The 19477-nt window shown below is 35.3% G+C and overlaps 1 protein-coding gene across 3 annotated transcripts in view; it reads right to left on the reverse strand.

The window, feature by feature from the left end:
• Positions 1 to 1860: 1860 nt before the first annotated feature.
• The window catches only part of NTN4 (netrin 4), a 118298-nt gene continuing 100681 nt past the window's right edge, over positions 1861 to 19477 (reverse strand). The window contains exons 6-10 of one of the 3 annotated variants that reach the window (XM_082635659.1): positions 19029 to 19242; positions 18549 to 18661; positions 11435 to 11503; positions 8471 to 8641; positions 1861 to 3296 (exon numbers count right to left, since the gene is read on the reverse strand). In XM_082635659.1, coding sequence (XP_082491785.1) covers positions 3160 to 3296; positions 8471 to 8641; positions 11435 to 11503; positions 18549 to 18661; positions 19029 to 19242 — 704 coding nt within the window. In that variant the 3' untranslated portion in view covers positions 1861 to 3159. Of the gene's footprint in view, positions 3297 to 8470; positions 8642 to 11434; positions 11504 to 18548; positions 18665 to 19028; positions 19243 to 19477 lie in introns of all 3 variants that reach the window. The other 2 variants (XM_082635658.1, XM_082635660.1) reach the window with 2 other exon arrangements.

The following is a 19477-nucleotide window of genomic DNA, read 5'->3' on the forward strand; positions in this document are numbered from 1 at the left end:
CCAACAGTACAGTGAATAAAGCTCTGGGGGCAGCGACTTTCCCACTAGCTCGTGAAGGAAGTATTCATGTTCATCTGAAGGCATAGATGGAAGTTTTATGTGATTCTGTTGCCTTGGTACTGTGATGGTGATTTTAAAAGATGCCAAGGGTGAGAAAGTATACAGAAGTGTGGCAGAATGATGGAATGATGGAATGGGAGTGGGGTCAGGGGGCGGCTTGCTCACATTTCATTTTGTTGTTTACTTTTACAAAGAGGAACATGAGGTTTCTTCTATTTTTCTCTTTCCTTTTTTTTTTTTTCACTTTGGAAGCCAATAATGCTCGTAGGAAATTAAAACTGCAATGAAAGGGCTGCAAATGATTTGAGAATCAAAACATTAAAAAATGATTATAACAGTGACCTATGTTTTGGAATGTTGCCAGAAAAGGTGTTGAAAGAGCACCTAATGAAGATTCTAATCAAAAAGACTGGAAAACCATATAGGGGCCCAGCAATTTGGTAAACTAGCTAAATTAAACTTTCAGCTATGATTTTGCTTGAACATACTTTAAAAACAGTTGATTAAATTTTAAGTGTTTAGGGCTTCCCTGGTGGCGCAGTGGTTGAGAATCCACCTGCCAACACAGGGGACACGGGTTCAATCCCTGGTCCAGGAAGATCCCACATGCCGCGGAACAACTAAGCCCGTGCACCACAACTACTGAGCCTGTGCTCTAGAGCCCGTGAGCCACAACTACTGAAGCCCACACACTTAGAGCCCGTGCTCCGCAACAAGAGAAGCCACCACAGTGAGAAGCCCGCACACCGCAATGAAGAGCAGCCCCCGCTCGCCGCAACTAGAGAAAAGCCCATGCGCAGCAGCGAAGACCCAACACAGCCAAAAACAAAACAAAACAAAACAAAAAATTTAAGTGTTTAAAAAATAAATTACAAAAGCAGTATGTGACCAGTGAAAGAAAGTCAAGCGATGTAGACATATGCAAAATAAAAGGTGAGAATTCTCTTTCCCCTGCAGGGGTAAATACTACTATAATCTATCTGTCAGAACTTTTGAGATGCTATATTATTATAAATGTGTTTTGGGGGTGGGAGCTAATACTGTAAGTATTGTCCTGTCATTTTCTTTCACTGAATACTATATTGTGGGCATCTTTCTACTCTTTTAAAAAATAGACATTATTTATATTCTTCTTTTTAATGTGTAATAGCTATTTTATATAAAGTGAAATGGAAAAGAAGGTAACCTGGCAATTTTGAAACTTAAGAAAATCCTGTATCTGACATATTTAAAATATTTTTCTTGGTATGATGTACTTACCACCATGTTTTATCAGTTGCTTGTAAATGATGTCCACTAGATAGCATTCCATCTACGAGGATAAGATAGGAATAGGTAAGAAACTAAGAGATATGCTACAGGTTACAAAAGCAGACTTCATAAGAGTATGTATAGTATAATTCCAATTCTATAAGAGGTATGTATATGCATACAAAGTAGTCTAGCAGCATCTACACTAAACTGCTAACAGCTATTATCACGATTGTTGGAATTTTTTTTCTCATTATGGTTTTCTGTATTTTCAACAGTGAACTTTTATTACTTTTTAAATTAGTTAAAAAGTAAATGTAATATAAAAAAATGCAATGCATCTGATGAAAAAGTTCACGTCCAACAGCTACAGAAAGTAAACCCATCTGAATTAGCTTCCACTTCATCCCCAAACGCCAGAATATAAGAGTAGAAATATCAGGTCCTTATTTGATTTTCTTAGTTTAAGGAATTAGATTTGAGTTCCCTCATTAAGAGAAAGTAATCTTTAGCATCAGTGAAAGAGTTGATCAGGAAATGAGGCAAAAATCAGGAGATCATATTCCTTTATTACATATATGAAATATAAAAAATTAACAGAGCAATATATATATATTTTTTGCAAGTCCACAGGACCTCAGGAAAAATATGTGCTGTATGTGAAGTTAATCTTATGGCACTGTGGTTCATGTTTTATATATTCAAGTACAGAAGAAACGATATGTATAGTGGTTATGCATGAGTACAGAAGAGAAATAATAATGAAAAACTGTAATTTGGTGAACTATCACATACATTGAGTCAAAAAATGAGTGAATAGAATACCATATACTGTTAATAAAGACAAGGAGGAAACTGTTTCCATATTCAGGTTTAAATACTAAACACAAAAATAAAACAAATTGTGTCTACAATAATTTTTGAAGTGTATACAAGTGCATTGCAAATAAATGGGCTTTTTAAAATTTAAAGTCCATTTTCTCTTTATCCAAGCATTTTCTACACTTATGACTCCTTTCTCTTAGAGTCTCTTCTTGTTCAGTTTTTTTAAAAGTTTCATCATGGCCGGTATCTGTGGAATCTAACCTCTATCCCAAAGCTGAGACTTCATGCAAACATATTCTCCTTTCAGGTTGCATCTTCACATAGTTACTCTCAAGTGTTCAAGTTTAAAGAGTACAACTTCCATTATGTGGTCACTTTTTTTCCACACGTAATGATAGTGCTTCTGTTTCAGCAGGTTTTCTTACGTGCCCTTTTCTTCTTTTTTTTTTTTTTCTGTCAACGGCAGTCTTCAAACTTTCACAACACAAGTGGTAGGTAGTAAAGTGCTTTATACAATGAAATACTATATACACGTGGAGAGGTTCCATTTAACACCCCACAGACCACAAGTTCACACACATCACGCAAGAGAAGGCTCTTTTTAAGAAACACCTTTTCTGATAGTAGGGTTGGGGATTCCGTAAAATCTCATTAATTACTTCAAGTAGCACAAATGTAAGTAACATATCTGAAGATGGGAGGAGTCCTTGTTACGTGCATTGCCCTTAATGGATTACTGCTAAATATCTTACTGCTATTAAAATATTCTTAATAATTATGAATTTCAGAATCAGTCCTATAGAAAATAGGTATCGGTATTGGATTTTTCATTCCACTTTATGAAACAAACTGTATTTAAACGTGGGCCCAAAAGAGATAGGGTAGACAAGGGCCATGCATTGGAACATTTCTATATATTTTGGCACTAAAAAAAATTTCCAGTTTCATCTTTGAGGTCTCCTTTCCATTAAGTTTGTGTTTTGTACATAGAGAATTGCCATTATGTGCTATACACCTTTTCTGCTACTTGCACTCTCTTTTCAAAATATCCATGACTTTTCTTCCAAGAGATGGTTTCCAGTGCTGGACAAAACTTTTCATATTCACGACTAGTTTGCCTGTTCTTACATCCTCATGTCCTGCTACAAGGTACTCCAAACCTGAAAGAGAACAAAATTAGGGACTATGTAGTATCATAGTTTATTGAAGGGAGAGATGTGACTTTAGCAGTTTTATATATACATGGTCCATGGTTTTATAAATTCATAGTTGAAATAGGGAGTCATAGGCAATAATAGCTGACACTTAGTAAATATTTATCATGCGCTAAGTGCTTTAAATGTATTATCTCATTTAATCTTGAAAATAACCCTATGAAGTAGGTATTACCTTTCTTCTTTCCTTGTTTTACAAATGAGGAAACAGAGGCTTGGCAAGATTGAGAAACAGTGTTTCCCAGTAAGCAGTGCACCCTGACTCAAGTTCAGGCCTGTCTGACTGTTGAACTTTTACTCTTTCCCTCTATGGTGAAGAAGTGAGGATTCTGTGGGTACTTAACATGCTGCTACAGTTCAGTATTTCTTGGAGACACACTATGTATAGTAGTGTATATTAAGGAGGATTTTATAAAAGTGAAACAATCATTTGGGAAAACGTATTGGAAGAGAGCTATGGATTATACAAAATAACACATATCTCCTATATAAAGTCGATGTGTTTTTGGAATATAGAATGTTTGTTTGTCATACTTGAAAAAAAGATGAGACCTGACTAGTGCTGACTTTATAATTCAAAATTCTTTTCAGGCTTCAAGTATAAATTTTGGCTAACAAACATAAAAATCCAAAAGGACAATCTCATTATCCATACATTAATAAAAAAGAAATGTGATAATCTCCCTCAGTACATGTCTGTAGTAATATCAATATTAGTATTTTGAAACAATTTTCTTTAATATTATAGGGTAGAGCAAATAAGTAATTACATTTATAAAATAAAACTTTCCTATGTAAGATCAAGAGACATATACTTTAAAACTCAAGTTAAGGGAAAACACAAGATGTTAAAATTCAATTGAAAATATCAATTTAAAATCATGGTTTAATATATAGTCTTATTCATTCACTAAAATGGCCTTAAAAATGTCATTCCAGTGGTAATGAACACCTGTAACAAACATAATGTCTCTAATAACAGGTCTCACTAAAGACAAAACAAAACTAAACAAGGCTTCTTGAAGAAATGCTTTTTTTATTTTTTTATTTATTTTATTTTTTATTTTTTGCTGTACGCGGGCCTCTCACTGTTGTGGCCTCTCCCGTTGCGGAGCACAGGCTCCGGACGCACAGGCTCAGCGGCCATGGCTCACGGGCCCAGCCGCTCCGCGGCATATGGGATCCTCCCAGACCGGGGCACGAACCCGTATCCCCTGCATCGGCAGGCGGACTCTCAACCACTGCGCCACCAGGGAGGCCCCAGAAATGCTTTTTTTAGATCAGGGCAGGAAGATACAAGGTAAGCATGGGATTTCTTATTGTGCTAAAAAAAGTAAGGAAGCTTTCAAAGGTTAATGGGAATCATTTTAAAAGGATACAGGAACCAGCAAGGGAGGGTTATAACTCGCCAAAGTTGTGATAATTTGAGCACCAAGAATGTAATAATTGTGTGTGTTAACATACTGAATCAACAAAAATCCATAATTCCAAAGTGATACTCAAAAAAGAGAAATCCAGAGAAAAATTAACTTGTCATCTTGAGACAGTTGTTAAAACCATTCCTTACATTGGAAATTGAAAATTAAAGGAAAGAATTTAGCATTTATCATGCTTTTATAATAGGAACTATATTTCATGGTAACCTAATAGCCCAGCTTGGGAGAGAAAGTCCTCTTACAGAATAATGTTAATTGATAAATGAAGGGAATTAGGTGAAATTAGAAAAACATCATTTCTCAAATTCTAATGAAATTATTCATCGAGGAAGGGATTGCCAATTGGTGATAAAATCATTAAATTGAATAGTTAATGGGGGACTGGATGTTTGCTTAGTTACTAAGTAACTCATACTCATTGTTTTCTAGTCTCAAAAGGGAACCCAAAGGAGAGATCAGACTGTAATCACTCCAACCCCAGAGTCAAGTTTAGCAACCCTGACGATGGGTCATCACTATATATCTTGTGATGTGATTTAACATGAAGCACACAACAATATCTATGATGAATTCTAGACAAAATGTTTATCTTGAGTCTATCAATCTTTTCTTTATGATTACAAGAAATATAGGAAGTAGAGAGATAAGCTAACTGACACCACAAAGAACCAACCAGACAAATATAGAAAGCAGGATAATCTACAGGACGCCTGGCCTGGTTTCTTCAACAATAATAATTTCTTCAATACTAAAAAGAAACTGCATGAATAAAAGGTACTTGAGGGACTTAAAAACTAGATACAATGTGTGATTCTGGATTGAATACTGGCAAGGACAAACCACGTCTAAAGATCATTTTGGGATCAGTTGGGAAACTGGAATATGATCTGAGTATTAGAGTATATGAAAATTAAAACTGAAGGTAAAGATAATAACTGAATAAAGTAGGTTGCAGAATGAAGCATATACTTATGGTTTCATTTTTGTTAAAATATATACATATATATATATATGTAAGATGGATTATAAGGTATTTAAATTCTTTAAAGGGTAACCTTAGCTTCTTCATGAAAAAGAATCCCAATATTTAATTAACAGACTAGTTAAAACATTGTCTTGATATTGTTTGTATCATCTCTAAAATAATAAAATCCTCATTTAAAAATATGATAAACAATTTTTAGGAAACTTTCAGTGTTAAGTCTAGTATTTTAAATGAATTTACTTTAAAACTATAAATAGAACAAATATTATAGGAGTTTGCCATTACTTTGAAGTATAAATATAAATTAAACTAATAAAAATGATGCTGAATAAATCCATAAATTAAGGAACAGCATCATGCCAAAAGTTAGCATGGAAAACAATGTTACCTGTTGTATCACTTATTAGCATTTACCTATCTCTATGCTTTTGACATCTACCTTGCTATAAGTTTTTATTTATTTATTTTTATTTTTTGGCTGCGTTGGGTCTTTGTTGCTGTGCGCGGGCTTTCTCTAGTTGCGGTGAGTGGGGCCTACTCTTTGTTGCGGTGCGCGGGCTTCTCATTGTGGTGGCTTCTCTTTGTTGCAGAGCACAGGCTCTAGGCACGCAGGCTGCAGAAGCTGTGGCACGCAGGCTCAGTAGTTGTGGCTCACAGGCTCTAGAGCGCAGGCTCAGTAGTTGTGGCATGTGGACTTAGTTGCTCTGCGGCATGTGGGGATCTTCCCAGCCCAGGGCTCAAACCCGTGTCCCCTGCATTGGCAGGCGGGTTCTTAACCACTGCGCCACCAGGGAAGTCCCAACCTTGCTATAAGTTTGAGGGCGCAAAGTTTACTTTGTATCCATACAGAAAGAAAATATAATACTTTAGTGCTAGTCTTGGTGTTCTAAAATATACGATTGATGAATGAGTAAATGTATGTATGAATGTAGGAATGAATGAATTTGCAGGGATGCCAATTAGATTACTCCTTTTCAAAAGTAGCAAAGGAAATGTTGGCGTGTAATGTTTCAGTTTTCTTATCAGCTTTCTTTGGCCTTAGCTATTGAACTTGTAAAATGGCAAAACAAAGTGAAATGAAAGAGTGTCTGGTTTTGCTTTGGCAGGTTCTAGTCTTTTCATCAAAGTGAATAAACATGTTTTCAAGAATTCTTTGAATAATTGTGCTTATGTTTTCAATTGTGATGAACTCAGTTGATTCTTTTACTCTATTTGGCAGAAATCTGATTAGGAAGTATAATTCACTTCCTGGAGGGTGGCTCAGATTGTCAAAGCTTTTGTTTATAATGTCTTACTAAAAAACTGAGTGGATTTCTTTCTTTCTTTTTTTTTTTTCTTTTGCCAAGATAGTAGAAAGTGCTTATAGAAAGAGCCCCGGGAAACAGAACTTAAATTGATGACTCCTCGTCTCCGGTATTCAAAATCCAAGATTCTGATTACTTCATTTGTTCTTTGTAAACATATTTATTTTAAAATGTCTTTAAAATTTTCCTTATTAAAATTTAGATTAATTTAAATAAAATATGAAGAGGTATAAAAGGGTGTGAGAGATTAGTCAGTGGTCAAAAGTCAAAAGTTTTATATCACTGTGTAGATCGTTTAGGTTGCGGGGAGTATTTTATTGATAGTTTTTCTCTCTCTTTCTCTTTCTCTCACTCAGTTATCTATTTCTCTCAAATTTATTAACCAAAAACCATAAATGACTTCTTAACATAACTGTGGTTTCCTGGACTTAAATTTGAAAAGAATTAGATCCAGAACACAAATTATGCACCTGTTTCAGCAGTGCCATTAAGACACAGCTGGCAACTTCGTAAACAGAGAAATATAGAAGATTAAAAAATATATTATTTGTTTTACTAGAACTTACTCTGTGGGTACTTTGTTACTATTATTTGGGTACTAATGGTAGGCCCTGGAGATAGTATGGTCAAAAATCTAAATCCCATCCTCAAATTTAATGAGGGAGACAGAAATAAGTGGCTTATGACACAGTATGAGGAGTGTACTTGTAGAGTGAACAGGTATGAATCCCATGCTTACTTGCTTGCCTCTATGTCTGCCACAATGTTTTAAATTTCCCTCCTTTCACCTGCCAACTTAAATTTAAATTTCCCTCCACTCCAAGTTTCTCTAAGATTCTGTAGTTTTGTTGTTGTTTGTTTATTTTTGCTGTTTCTAATTTGAAACCAAAAGATCATTTAATGAAAAAGAAGATGATGAGAACTTGAGAGTTGTTTTCTATCCAGGAGAAACAGATGCTTCTCATGCAACAGTAAAAATGAATTCAATATTATTTGCACAGATGGAATTTTGCATTTGAACTTCCTTTTGGGAGCAAGTTCTAACCAGGGCATCATAATAGGACCTAGCTTTCCAATACAGTATTATTGGCAGATAAATTCATGAAAGTGCTTTCCTTGCTACTGACACCTGGAACCAATCTGAGACTTCTCTTTCAGGACAGAAAATATTATATTGCTGGATTTTAAAATATTTTACTTTTATAGAGCATGTGAAAGAGAAAAAATTTTTTGATGTCAGTTCAAAGAATTCCATTTGGATTTTCCCTAGATCAGATGGTGAAAAGGAGAGATACTCTTGCTGAGTTTATTTAGGTTGTGGTTCAGAGAATGTAGGACAAGCAGCAAATCAGCAGAAACACGGTAGGTAACAAGCTAGAAGAGACTAATGCTCACCAGGGTTGAGGATTGGACAAGTGCAGCCTCTGTTAGTCCATGACTCTGGATATAATGTTCGTTTTCCTCGTAAAATTTTCAATTTGGTGGATTTTAAGACTTTTTTAATCTTCACATTGACCTCAGCATGAGATCCTTTATCATGAGCTGATAAAATCTTTATTTTTAGCACTGTAACAACACAATTCCAAAAGTCAAAATGCATAGAATTTCATACTATCCTTTGAACTTTGAACAACTTAAATATGCATTTCAGAGTATAATGGAAAAGTGAACCAATGATGATAATGTGGAAATTTGCTTTACAAATCATTAGGGATTAAGAGGTACAAACTACTATGTATAAAATAGATAAGCTACAAGAATATATTGTACAACACAGGGAATATAGCCAATATTTTATAATAACTGTAAATGGACTATAACCTTTAAAAATTGTGAATCATTAGTTGTACACCTGAAACATATAATATTGTACATTAACTGTATATACCTCAATAAAAAGAAAGAAAATCATTAGGCTCATTGATTTTGCACTGACTTCATCTCATTTATCTATATTAACTATCCTCTTCTTTCTTAACATTTTTCAACTGCTACTTCTGTCCATATCACTATGCTAAGAGAATATCAGCCATTTGCCTACTGCAAATAAATCTTAAACACATTCAGCTATCAAATCTAAATAGAAAAAAGATGCACAGGAAGTAGAATTGTTATCCTGGTTTTTATTTAGATTCTGACTATATTATACTCTTATAGCTAGCTTTGTGTAATGTTATGACAAAAAGCAAAATGTTACTGCCAGGACATATTTTACGTATTCTAAAGAGATTAAATAGTATTATTGATTACTCAATTTTCTTCCCTGGTGTAAAATGCAAGCTGATTGGGATTAGGAAGCTGTCCTACGTGATGGCAGAGCTCCAGTTTTCGATATGACTCCTGATTCTATTATGTTCTTCCATCTCTGAAATGGATGGGGATAGGGATCAAGTAATGGGATAAATTGGGGTGGGGAAAAACATAGACCTAAGGAACACTGAATGCAATGTTCTGTATTATTAGGAGAGTTCTTACTGGCTCATCTATATCTTGGAAGATGATGGAAGATTGTGTGTAATAGAAGAACCGTATCTTGGCTGGTACCATATCCTAAGAATATGGCTGTCAGACGGCCATGTTTTCTTTATAGATTCACCAAATTCACCAAATTATAGATTCACCAAATTTTAGACGTCTAAGGGCTCTTAAGAGCTCACCTAGTTTTGTTTTATGTATGAGGAAGCAAGTTTTAAGTAATTAAGTGAACTGCTCAAACGTGTATGCCTGATTGATATAGAGGTAGACTTTGGACTAGAACCCTGATAAGATAAATGCATGAAGGGTACATATTGTAGTAGCCCCTCGCACATGGCCAATGCTCAAAAAATGTTCACTATTATTTTTCTACTAGACTGTAAGTTCAAAGAGAGCAGGAACCTTATCGATTCACTATTATAACTCAATAAATATTTGCTAAAAGAATAAACAAAATGAATCTAGTATTTTTTCTATTAAGTCAGAGAATGGGGAGGAGGAGACCATTTTCCCCCAAGTCTATAGGTGTATTGCACTTAATAAGACCAAGATACTTCATGACATCACTAAAAGCATTCAAGTTCTCTTAAGCAGAAAATAATACAGTTGTATTAAGAGATATCAATGTGGTTGTAAATTCAGTCAAAGAGCTACTGAATCTATGTGATAATGAAAACCAGTTGATATTTCTATTGAACTGAATGATTTTGGACTAAATTGTCATGTTTTTTTGCTTTTAATAGTAAATACCTTTCCCTCTAAACTGACTTTTCTTTACTGGGCACTATGCATTTCAAAAGTTTGCTTCTATTATTTAACCAAGTTGGCAGGTGAAAGGAGGGAAATGTGCACATAATTTTAGATAAGATTTATGAGGTTTTTAACATTTATGTTTTTATCATTTATGAGATTAAATACAATGTTATCAAGAACCTAAACATTTTGTTTCAGAAATCATGACTTAAAACTTTCTCTTCATTGTAATGCATAAATAATAAATAATGCTGTATACATTATGGAATAATAAAAAGATTCAGACACTAGTCAATGATATGTTGGCAAGATAAGGCATCTTTAATATACTTAATAATAAACATAAAGCCATTTAGAATTTGAAGATAGTAACAGTCTTTACTTAGGGCAATGGCATTTTCCTTTGTCCGTACACTGTATTTTCCTGGCATTTGAAAGGTAGAGGAGTCTAGAGTATACAGAGAGGGCAGGGAAGAGACTCAGGCAGAGAGCTCATCTCAAGGCCTCCCCACTATATTTCCCCTTCCTTCCCTAACACTGACTGAGCAGCTAGTATGTGCAAGGTAATGTGCTGTGTGCTTTTCAAAAATTTGATTTCATGGGGAAGGTGGCGTCATCCCTATTTTACAGAGGAGGAAGTCTGGAGACGTTAAGTTACCCACCCAATAAACCACAAATAAAACCCATGTAGGTCTGAGCCCAAAGCCTGAGCTTTTAATCACTGTGAAATATACTGCTTTAAACTGATTTCTGCCTAGTAATACTATGGGATAAACTGGCTGAGAAATCATTTAAGTGGCTAGAGACTTCCCTTTTAGATTACTAATACAAGAAGCATTTATAAGAAAGGATTACATGTCATGATTTTTCTCTTTTTCTTGTTTTCCTCTTTTCCACATAGCAGGATAACCCTGCTTTTGCTCTAAAAGCCTCCTGCTCTCACCATTACATTCAACAGCATCTCTATTAGGAAAATCTAGGTCAAGGCCAGACTACTATGTTTACTATTATTATATAAGACTAGTGCTTTGATTATTGTGAATGTGATAAACCAGGCCACCCATTTCCTTAAAAACTCTTCATACTTAGTTTGAATAGATCCTTAGAAGCATTCAAGCACTTCAAACTCACCGTACGAATATTTCATTCCACAGAATGCCTTGGAGTTTCTTAACACCTGTTCCTTACACTCACATTTACCTACAGAAAGTAAATGAAAATGGTGTTAATTATTTAGAAAAAAAGTAAAAAAAAACAAAACAAAAAACAATCGCAAGTAAACTCAAGTGGCATAACTCTTTAAGGCTTGAGTGATTCATACGATATAATCCGTAAGAAACCATGAAAAGTCACTCAAAAGAAATAGTCTTTTTTTTTTTTTTTTCTTGCGGTACGCAGGCCTCTCGCTGCTGTGGCCTCTCGCACAGGCTCAGCGGCCATGGCTCATGGGCCCAGCCGCTCCACGGCACGTGGGATCCTCCCGGACCGGGGCACGAACCTGCGCCCCCCGCACTGGCAGGCGGACTCCCAACCACTGCATCACCAAGGAAGCCCTAGAGTCATTTTTTGAATTAATTATCATCCAATAAAGTATTGACCTAAGAGAAATATAGAAATGTAGAAACAATGATATATTTTAATGCTTGTAATTGATGTTATGATAAATATAATCTGGATTAATATTCCATGCTAATGGAATGAAACAACTGGATGGTTAACCTATAGGAAAGACAACTGTTTTCTTACAATTAATGTTCACCACAATAAAAATCAAATCAAATCAAACCATTGAGAAATCCTTTGAAGGTAATACTATCCAATTTAAAAAATATTTATTAAGCACCTATCATGTGCAGGACATGATGCTATATACTTCAGAGTATATAAAGATGAGCAAGATACAATTCTTGCCTTAAGGCTTATAATTCAGTAAGGTGAATAAAGCAAGTGTGTAAACAGTAATAAGTGTTCTAGGTCAGGTACAATATGCTTGGATGGGAAGACCACATATTTGGGAAGATGGAAAAAGGCTTCATGGCTGAAGAACGATTTGAAGTGGACTTTGAAGAATAACTAGGTTATTTTCTCCCAACAGTTAAAATTGTGTATTACGATTATTATGTATGAAAGATTTGCCAGAAGAAATCTTTGGAAGACTTTCAAAATGCCTTTGTACATAGTCTATAATAGCATTCTTATACTTATTTATGTACCTGTTTCCTCTCTAGACTGTGATCCTTGAGGACGATGGTTATGTCTTATTCATCTTTATATTCTTAAAGCCCAGAATGGATAGGATTTTCATTCTTTTTTTTTTTTTGTGGCCATGCCACTCAGCTTGTGGGATTTTAGTTCCCCGACCAGGGTTCAAACGCGGGCCCTCGGCAGTGAGAGCACAGAGTCCTAACCACTGGACCATGAGGGAATTCCCCAGGATTTTCATTCTTACTGATTTAACAATTAGATATAATTCTACCTCTTCCCTAACCCCTCCCCTCCTACCCTCACACATTGCATTTTATAGGCATTGAGTGGCATAACAGCAGGTAACATTTACTGGGGAGCACTTACTACATGCCAGACACTATTTTAAGTCTTTTACATTTATTTACTCATCTAAGATTCTAACAAATAGAAATTTGACAGGAATACAGAGATAAAAGGATGAGCAAAGAAATGTAAGAGAGAAAGGGGAGAGAGTGTTCATGGAAGAACCAGTTGTTCTGTTTATCCTGGGTACAGATTGAGTTGAGAATAATAGAAGGGATCATGGAGGACCTTGACTGATCTGCAGTTAGGACCTGAATTTAATTTGTTAGATAAAGGGGAATTTTGAAAGCTATCAGCTTAAAGAAGTTACCTGAATTTAAAAATATATATATGAAAATTAATCTGGCATTACTGTATCAAAACTATTGGAATGGAGAAAATATGAAGGCAGGGACCAGTTAGAAACTAGTGAAATTGGTAACACACAACAGTAACTAAATTGAATACCAACTCTAAGCCATAAACTTTGTAAGGAATTTTATCCATATGATCTTATTTAATATTTACAATAAGGTTATGAGATAGGTACTATTAACAAATGAAAAAAGGAAGGCTCAGAGAGGTTAATTAGCTTGTTCAAGGCAGCGTATAGCTAACAAGTAGAAAAGCCAGATTTTAAGCCTGGGATGGGGAGAATCTGAAGCCCCGAATCTTTCCATTGTACTGTCTTTCTAAGGCAGATGGGATGTGGGTCTGAGAGGTGGCCATGGGTGTAGATAGGAAGAAATATCAAGGAATGCTGCAGAGTTAGGGTCTACAGGTCTACAAATCCTGTCACTGGATTGGATGAGGACAAGCATCCAATTTTCTGAGGAAGCATAAAAATGTACTTGAAATTTTCAGCCAAGGTGACAGAGAGGATTGTAGTTTCACTAACAGAAATAGGGAAATTAGGAGAAGGAGAGCATTTTAGGAGTGTATTAAGTTTTTTTTTTTTGTAGTAATAGTCTAACTTAATTATTGAAAGTTTATTGAGTAGCTCATAGAAAGGAGAAAAAGCCAAAGAACCAGACTCTGAAAGGACAAGAAACAAGAGAGTGCCAGAGATCTATTGGGCAGTCTCTTTATGGCTTTGCCATTGGAATCATGAACTCTAATCATTTTCAGAATTTGTCACTTTCAGCTCAAGATTTAAACTCTAGGGACAGAACATCTGATTGGCCTCTCTAAGACTGTATTAAAATGGCGGAAGAGTGGTTCCCCAAAGAAAAACTGGGTTGAGCTACCACAGAAATAGCAAGAAAGAAGGGGAAATGGATCTAGTCAGGCAAAATACAACAGAGGTCTAGTACGAGGAGAATATAATGAATTAGAGATGCTGACAGACATACAAGTGGAAATGAGAGTGTGATTCTGGTGCGACTGGGTAGGTAGATATGGAAAATGGAAAATATTGACATATTGGCTCTAGCTAAAGTTTCTTGAGAAACCAGAACGATATCTGCAAGTAGAAAATCACAGTGGAATTAAATAGTGGGAAAGATAAATCAAAGATGCTTAAAATGAGCTGTTGTGATTTGTTAAATAATATTGCTTATCATCTAAACAAAGCAGAGGATTGCTCATTCAGAAATTGTAGCAACCTGAGCGGACAGCTCACGGCCTTTGATGATTCCACCAAAGCAAGAGAGTATGGTAACTACCATGCATATCTTACTCCTCAACATAATGCTCTTCTCTTTAGTCCTTGAGCCTATAAGAACATGAGTAGGGAGGGAAAATATTGGGGTGGGGGAGTGGGAGGTACAAACTATTGGGTATAAAATAGGCTCAAGGATGTATTGTACAACATGGGGAATACAGTGAATATTTATAGTGAATATAGTAATAACTGTAAATGGATAGTAACCCTTAAAAATTGTATAAAAAGAAAAAAGAAAAAAATTTAATAAAAAGAACATGAATAAGTCTGTTACTTGAAGACCTTTCCTTGGCTGCTTTCCAATACTCCCTTTTCATACGTTAAGAAATCAGACATTAAAATTTGCTTTTGAATAAATTTTTTTTTGATTAGGCTTCAGCCCAGATGTGTTTTCTTAAGAGAAATTTGGAAGAAGAGGAAAACCTGTTTAGTTATACTGGGTTGTTAGAACGTTTCAAAAAAAAAGTATTGTTTACAGTTCTCTGGTACTAGTTAAAGCCAGTTTTGTTGGACAGGAAGTGAAATTTTACATCTGATGCTCTCTACCCCACAAGAAGTGGTAGAAATTAAGAGTATCTTGGTATAGTGCATTATATTCCTAGTTATGGAAACTTATGGCAGGTAAATAGGTATGTAGGCACATAGATTTGAAAATGAACCACAGTGCTTAGAAAACTGATTATCACTTTTCTGTTGAAAAAGGTGCCCAGGGGCACTATTTTATACCCATTGGGAATATTGCTGCAGCAGGAGACTGAACAGTCTCTTCCTCAATCCAGAGCTCATCCAGATGAATTTCAGAGACTCTCTGGGGACATCATAGACCTAACAGGTGTTGTGGACATGACAGTCTGGAGTTAGTCTGATGCCAGCACCGTTATGTACTTCATTAGTGTGCTGCCAGCTCCCTCCCTAGTAACATGATGATTGGCTTAATGAATGTCTTATGGCACTAGAACCTTGATTTTTACAGATTTGGCTTGGCAGACAAAGTTGGAGAATTCTGAAAACCATTGTGTTAGAAAAAGAGAAGAAATCTTTCAAAAGTGGTTATTAAAGTTAACATCATAGAATTCAGACTACGTAGCATTAAGGCACAAAATTAATGGGAAAGATTTTTCCTTTTCAAATGCTAAAAAAGATAAATATGACAACTTCATATTACCTTATCTTTCCCACCTGCTTTCCTGTTGTGAATTAAAATGAAACCAATTATGGAAAATGATCATAAGATTATGTTAAGTGAAAAAAACCCATGATATGGAATTGCAGATACCAAGTGTTTCTATAATTTGAGTTCTTGATTCTTGAAAGGTCCATAAATTCTCTATGAGAAGGTATTAAAACTGTGGTTTCTTACTCTGCTTCAGCCACACTGGCCTCCTTGCTGTTTCCTAAATAAGCCAGGCCTAGTCTCACCTCAGGGTTTCTGTACTTGCTGTATCTTCTGCCTAAACTCTCTTTCCTCTGTTATCTGTATAGCTCACTCCCCTACCTTCCTCAGGTTTTTTTTCTCAAAAGTCCTTTCATAGGACTTTTCTGATCACCCCATTTAAAAGTATGTCCCTCTCAAGTATTTCTTATCCCACATCCCTGCTTTATTTCTCTATTATATTAAACATCATTAAATATTTTACTTGTTTATTAGCTGTCTTCCTCTGCATGAATGTGAACTCCTTGGAGACTGAGGTTTTTGTCTGTTCAATTACTAGATTTACAGCACTGGCACATAGTATGAGTGTTCAATAAATATTTGTTAAATGAATGAGTCTATAAAGCATTCCTACAAATTAGTAAGAAAATTACAAATAGGAAATTCACAGAAAAAGAAACCTGAAAGTCCAAGAAAGCATGAAAAATTACTAATCAGGAAAATGCAATTAAAATGGCAAGATCCCATTTCACACCCATCAGATTGGCAGAAGTTTAGAGGTTTGATAACATCAATTTTAGAAGTCCAATAAATATTGAATGAGTTAAACTGTGCCTGAGTTAACGAGTTAGAATACTGCTTGGCCCCTTGCATGTGCTATATAGACAGTTGTTAAATAAGTACAAAGTACTTATTTGTGAGGATGTGGAACAACAGGGTGTCATACTTTGCTGGTGGAATGCAAATTTATGCAACCACTTGAGAGAGCTATTTGGCAATAAATGGTAAATTTGACAATAAACACACTGTGACCCAAAAGTGTCTAGATTGTACCCCAGAACAAGGGTCAGCAAACATTTTCTATAATGGAACAGATAATAAATATTTTAGGCTTTGTGGCCATGGGGAAAAATTAAAGATTTTATGTAGGTACTTATATAACCATTTAAAGTAATGATTTAAACCTTAGAGCAGGCAGCTTAGCCTGTAGAAAAGTAGATGGCAGGCCACATTTGGCCTGAGGGCTGTAGTTTGCCAGCCCCTGATCTAGTGAAACTCCTTCTCAAGTACACAATATAACACAGATAAGAGAACATTCATGGTAGCATTATATATAATAGTGGAAAATTGGAAATTGGAAATAACCTAAATGGCAAACAATGGGAGAATACAAAGTATTATATGAATACAAAATAATAGAATTGATAAACCTAAAAAAAGTACACATTTAACTAAAAAAAAAAAATTTAAAGGGTAGGTAAGTTATCATGTACATGAGATTTTTGAAACATTACATAAATATATAAATATATAAATTATATACTATTTAATATATATATAGTAAAATAGTAAAAATGTGAAAGTGGATGATGAACACCAAAATTCAGGTTAGTGGTTATTCTGTGGAGTAAGGAAGGCTAGTCAATTTGTAGATTGGCACATCAGGGGCTTCAAATGCATCTGTATAATTTAAATGAAAATATGAGGCAATTATGGCAAAATTAAGATTTGATAACACTAGAAGGTGTTCATGTGGGTGTTCATATCACATTTTTGGTGTTTGTCATGTTTAATAATAAAAATATTTTAATATGTTATTTTAAGTTTTATTTTGATGATTTGGTGAGCACTTTACAACCAAATGCTGACAACAAGATTTCTTGTCCACATTTGTATTTGTGACATGATTTAAGTTGATGCTAAATAGAACCACTTGAGTTTCTATAAGAAAAGAATAGAGATAGGATGAACACAGAAATTATGTGTTCACACCAGTATCACAGCATGCTCCTCAAATGACAGAACAGGTAAACATCATAGGAAAATTAAATCAGAATAATGAGTAGTATAGACCTGATAAACTCAAGGAATCATATTTATATAGTAAACAGTGTTTTGGCTTCAGTAAAAATCATTTTTCATATTCAATTAATGTTAATTTGAATTTTATTAGTTTTATTTGGCTTATATTTAGTTTCTAAAATTATTTTTGTTTTATAGTTGGATAAAAGCTTTAAACATAAGGAGTTCACAGCTAGCTTTTGCTTAGTACATACTGAGTTACACTAGGTCTGTAAGAATGTTTTTCCTTTAAATGAATCTGTACATTTCCATTGAGTTAGCTCTCAACTGTGTAAAACAGTATGTTTTAGAGAGAGGAAGGGACTTCCCTGGCGGTCCAGTGGTTAAGATTTCGCCTTCCAATGCAGGGGGCGCGGTTTAATCCCTGGTCAGGGAGCTAAGATCCCACATGCGTCGTGGCCAAAAAACCAAAACATAAAACCAAAGCAATATTGTAACAAATTCAATAAAGACTTTAAAAATGGTCCACAGCAAAAAAAAAAAAAAAAAAAAAATCTTAGAGAGAGGGAAACACCAAAGTATTAACAGTGGGATAGTGAGATTTGGGGTTTTTTTTTTAACTGTAATATTCTGCATTTTCCAAATTTTCTGTACTAATTACATGTTATTCTAACAATCAGAAAATAAACAAAAGCTTGTTAAATACCATTTAGCTATGTTTAAGAGTTTTATACTTATGGGGGTCACTACTTTGTTAACCTTAGAACTAGAGTTCCCCTTATAAGATCCAAAATCTGTTCTCTGGTTTGTCATGAATCCCTGTTACTCAAGACCAGACCCGGAAATATGACTAGGCCCAGTAATATCTATTGTCTCACCTGAATGTCGAAGTGCAGAAAATCCTTGCTCATCTTCCCACTCCCAGGTTGGTTCACTCTTATTGTGCATGGAATGGAAGTTAGGAATTTCATGATGCCAGTCTATGTCTGTGCTGCTAATAAAATAGAAAATGATGAAGAACTTATTAAGGAATTTCTTAGAACTTGAATGAAATGAATATATTTCTAGAGATTTAAACCTTATTAGCTACCTTCCCATCCTTTCACTTTTCAGAAATAAATAGTGTTGTAAAGGGCTTATTGTTAAAAAGAATAATTTATTTTGCAGAATGAACCAAGCCATCTCTAGAATCTTGCAAGAACAAATTACTTGACTCTGCAATTTGATAAAAAATTTTAAAGAGATGTGCAAATACATCTTTGCTCCACTAGCGGCATGCAACGTTTTCCAGATCACTACCAGATCTTCAAAAGAATCTGAAAGACACAGAGGTGAGAGCAAGAGCCATGCACATTCACCTGCTGGTGCAGTCTCCTGTGAGAGGGTCGCAGCTCCCTGCGCAGTCACAAGGCCTGCAGCCATAGTCTCCGAAGCCCCAGTATCCCACCATACACCTGTCGCAATGTGGCCCTGCCACCCCAGGCTTGCAAGGGCAGTCACCATTGCTGGGGTCACAGAAGGTCACTGAGCTGAAAGGAAGGACAGCTGATCCAACTGGATGACAGGAACACACTACAACAGAGAGGACACACAGGGACCAATGAGTGACCAGATTATCTGTGGAGATTAGGCCCAGCCATCCCAAATTGGCTTCCCTTCACCACACAGCATATCTCTGAGGCTCCTTTACCCACTTGGTGTATGCTCAATGAATGAGAGCTAATTAAATGACAGATAAGAAGGTACCATCAGAAAAGCACATCTACTGCTAAACCACCTAATTTATCCTAAAATTAAAGGCATTAAA

The sequence above is a fragment of the Mesoplodon mirus genome, assembly GCF_964341445.2.
Source record: "Mesoplodon mirus genome assembly, chromosome: 11".
Taxonomy (NCBI): Eukaryota; Metazoa; Chordata; class Mammalia; order Artiodactyla; family Ziphiidae; genus Mesoplodon; species Mesoplodon mirus.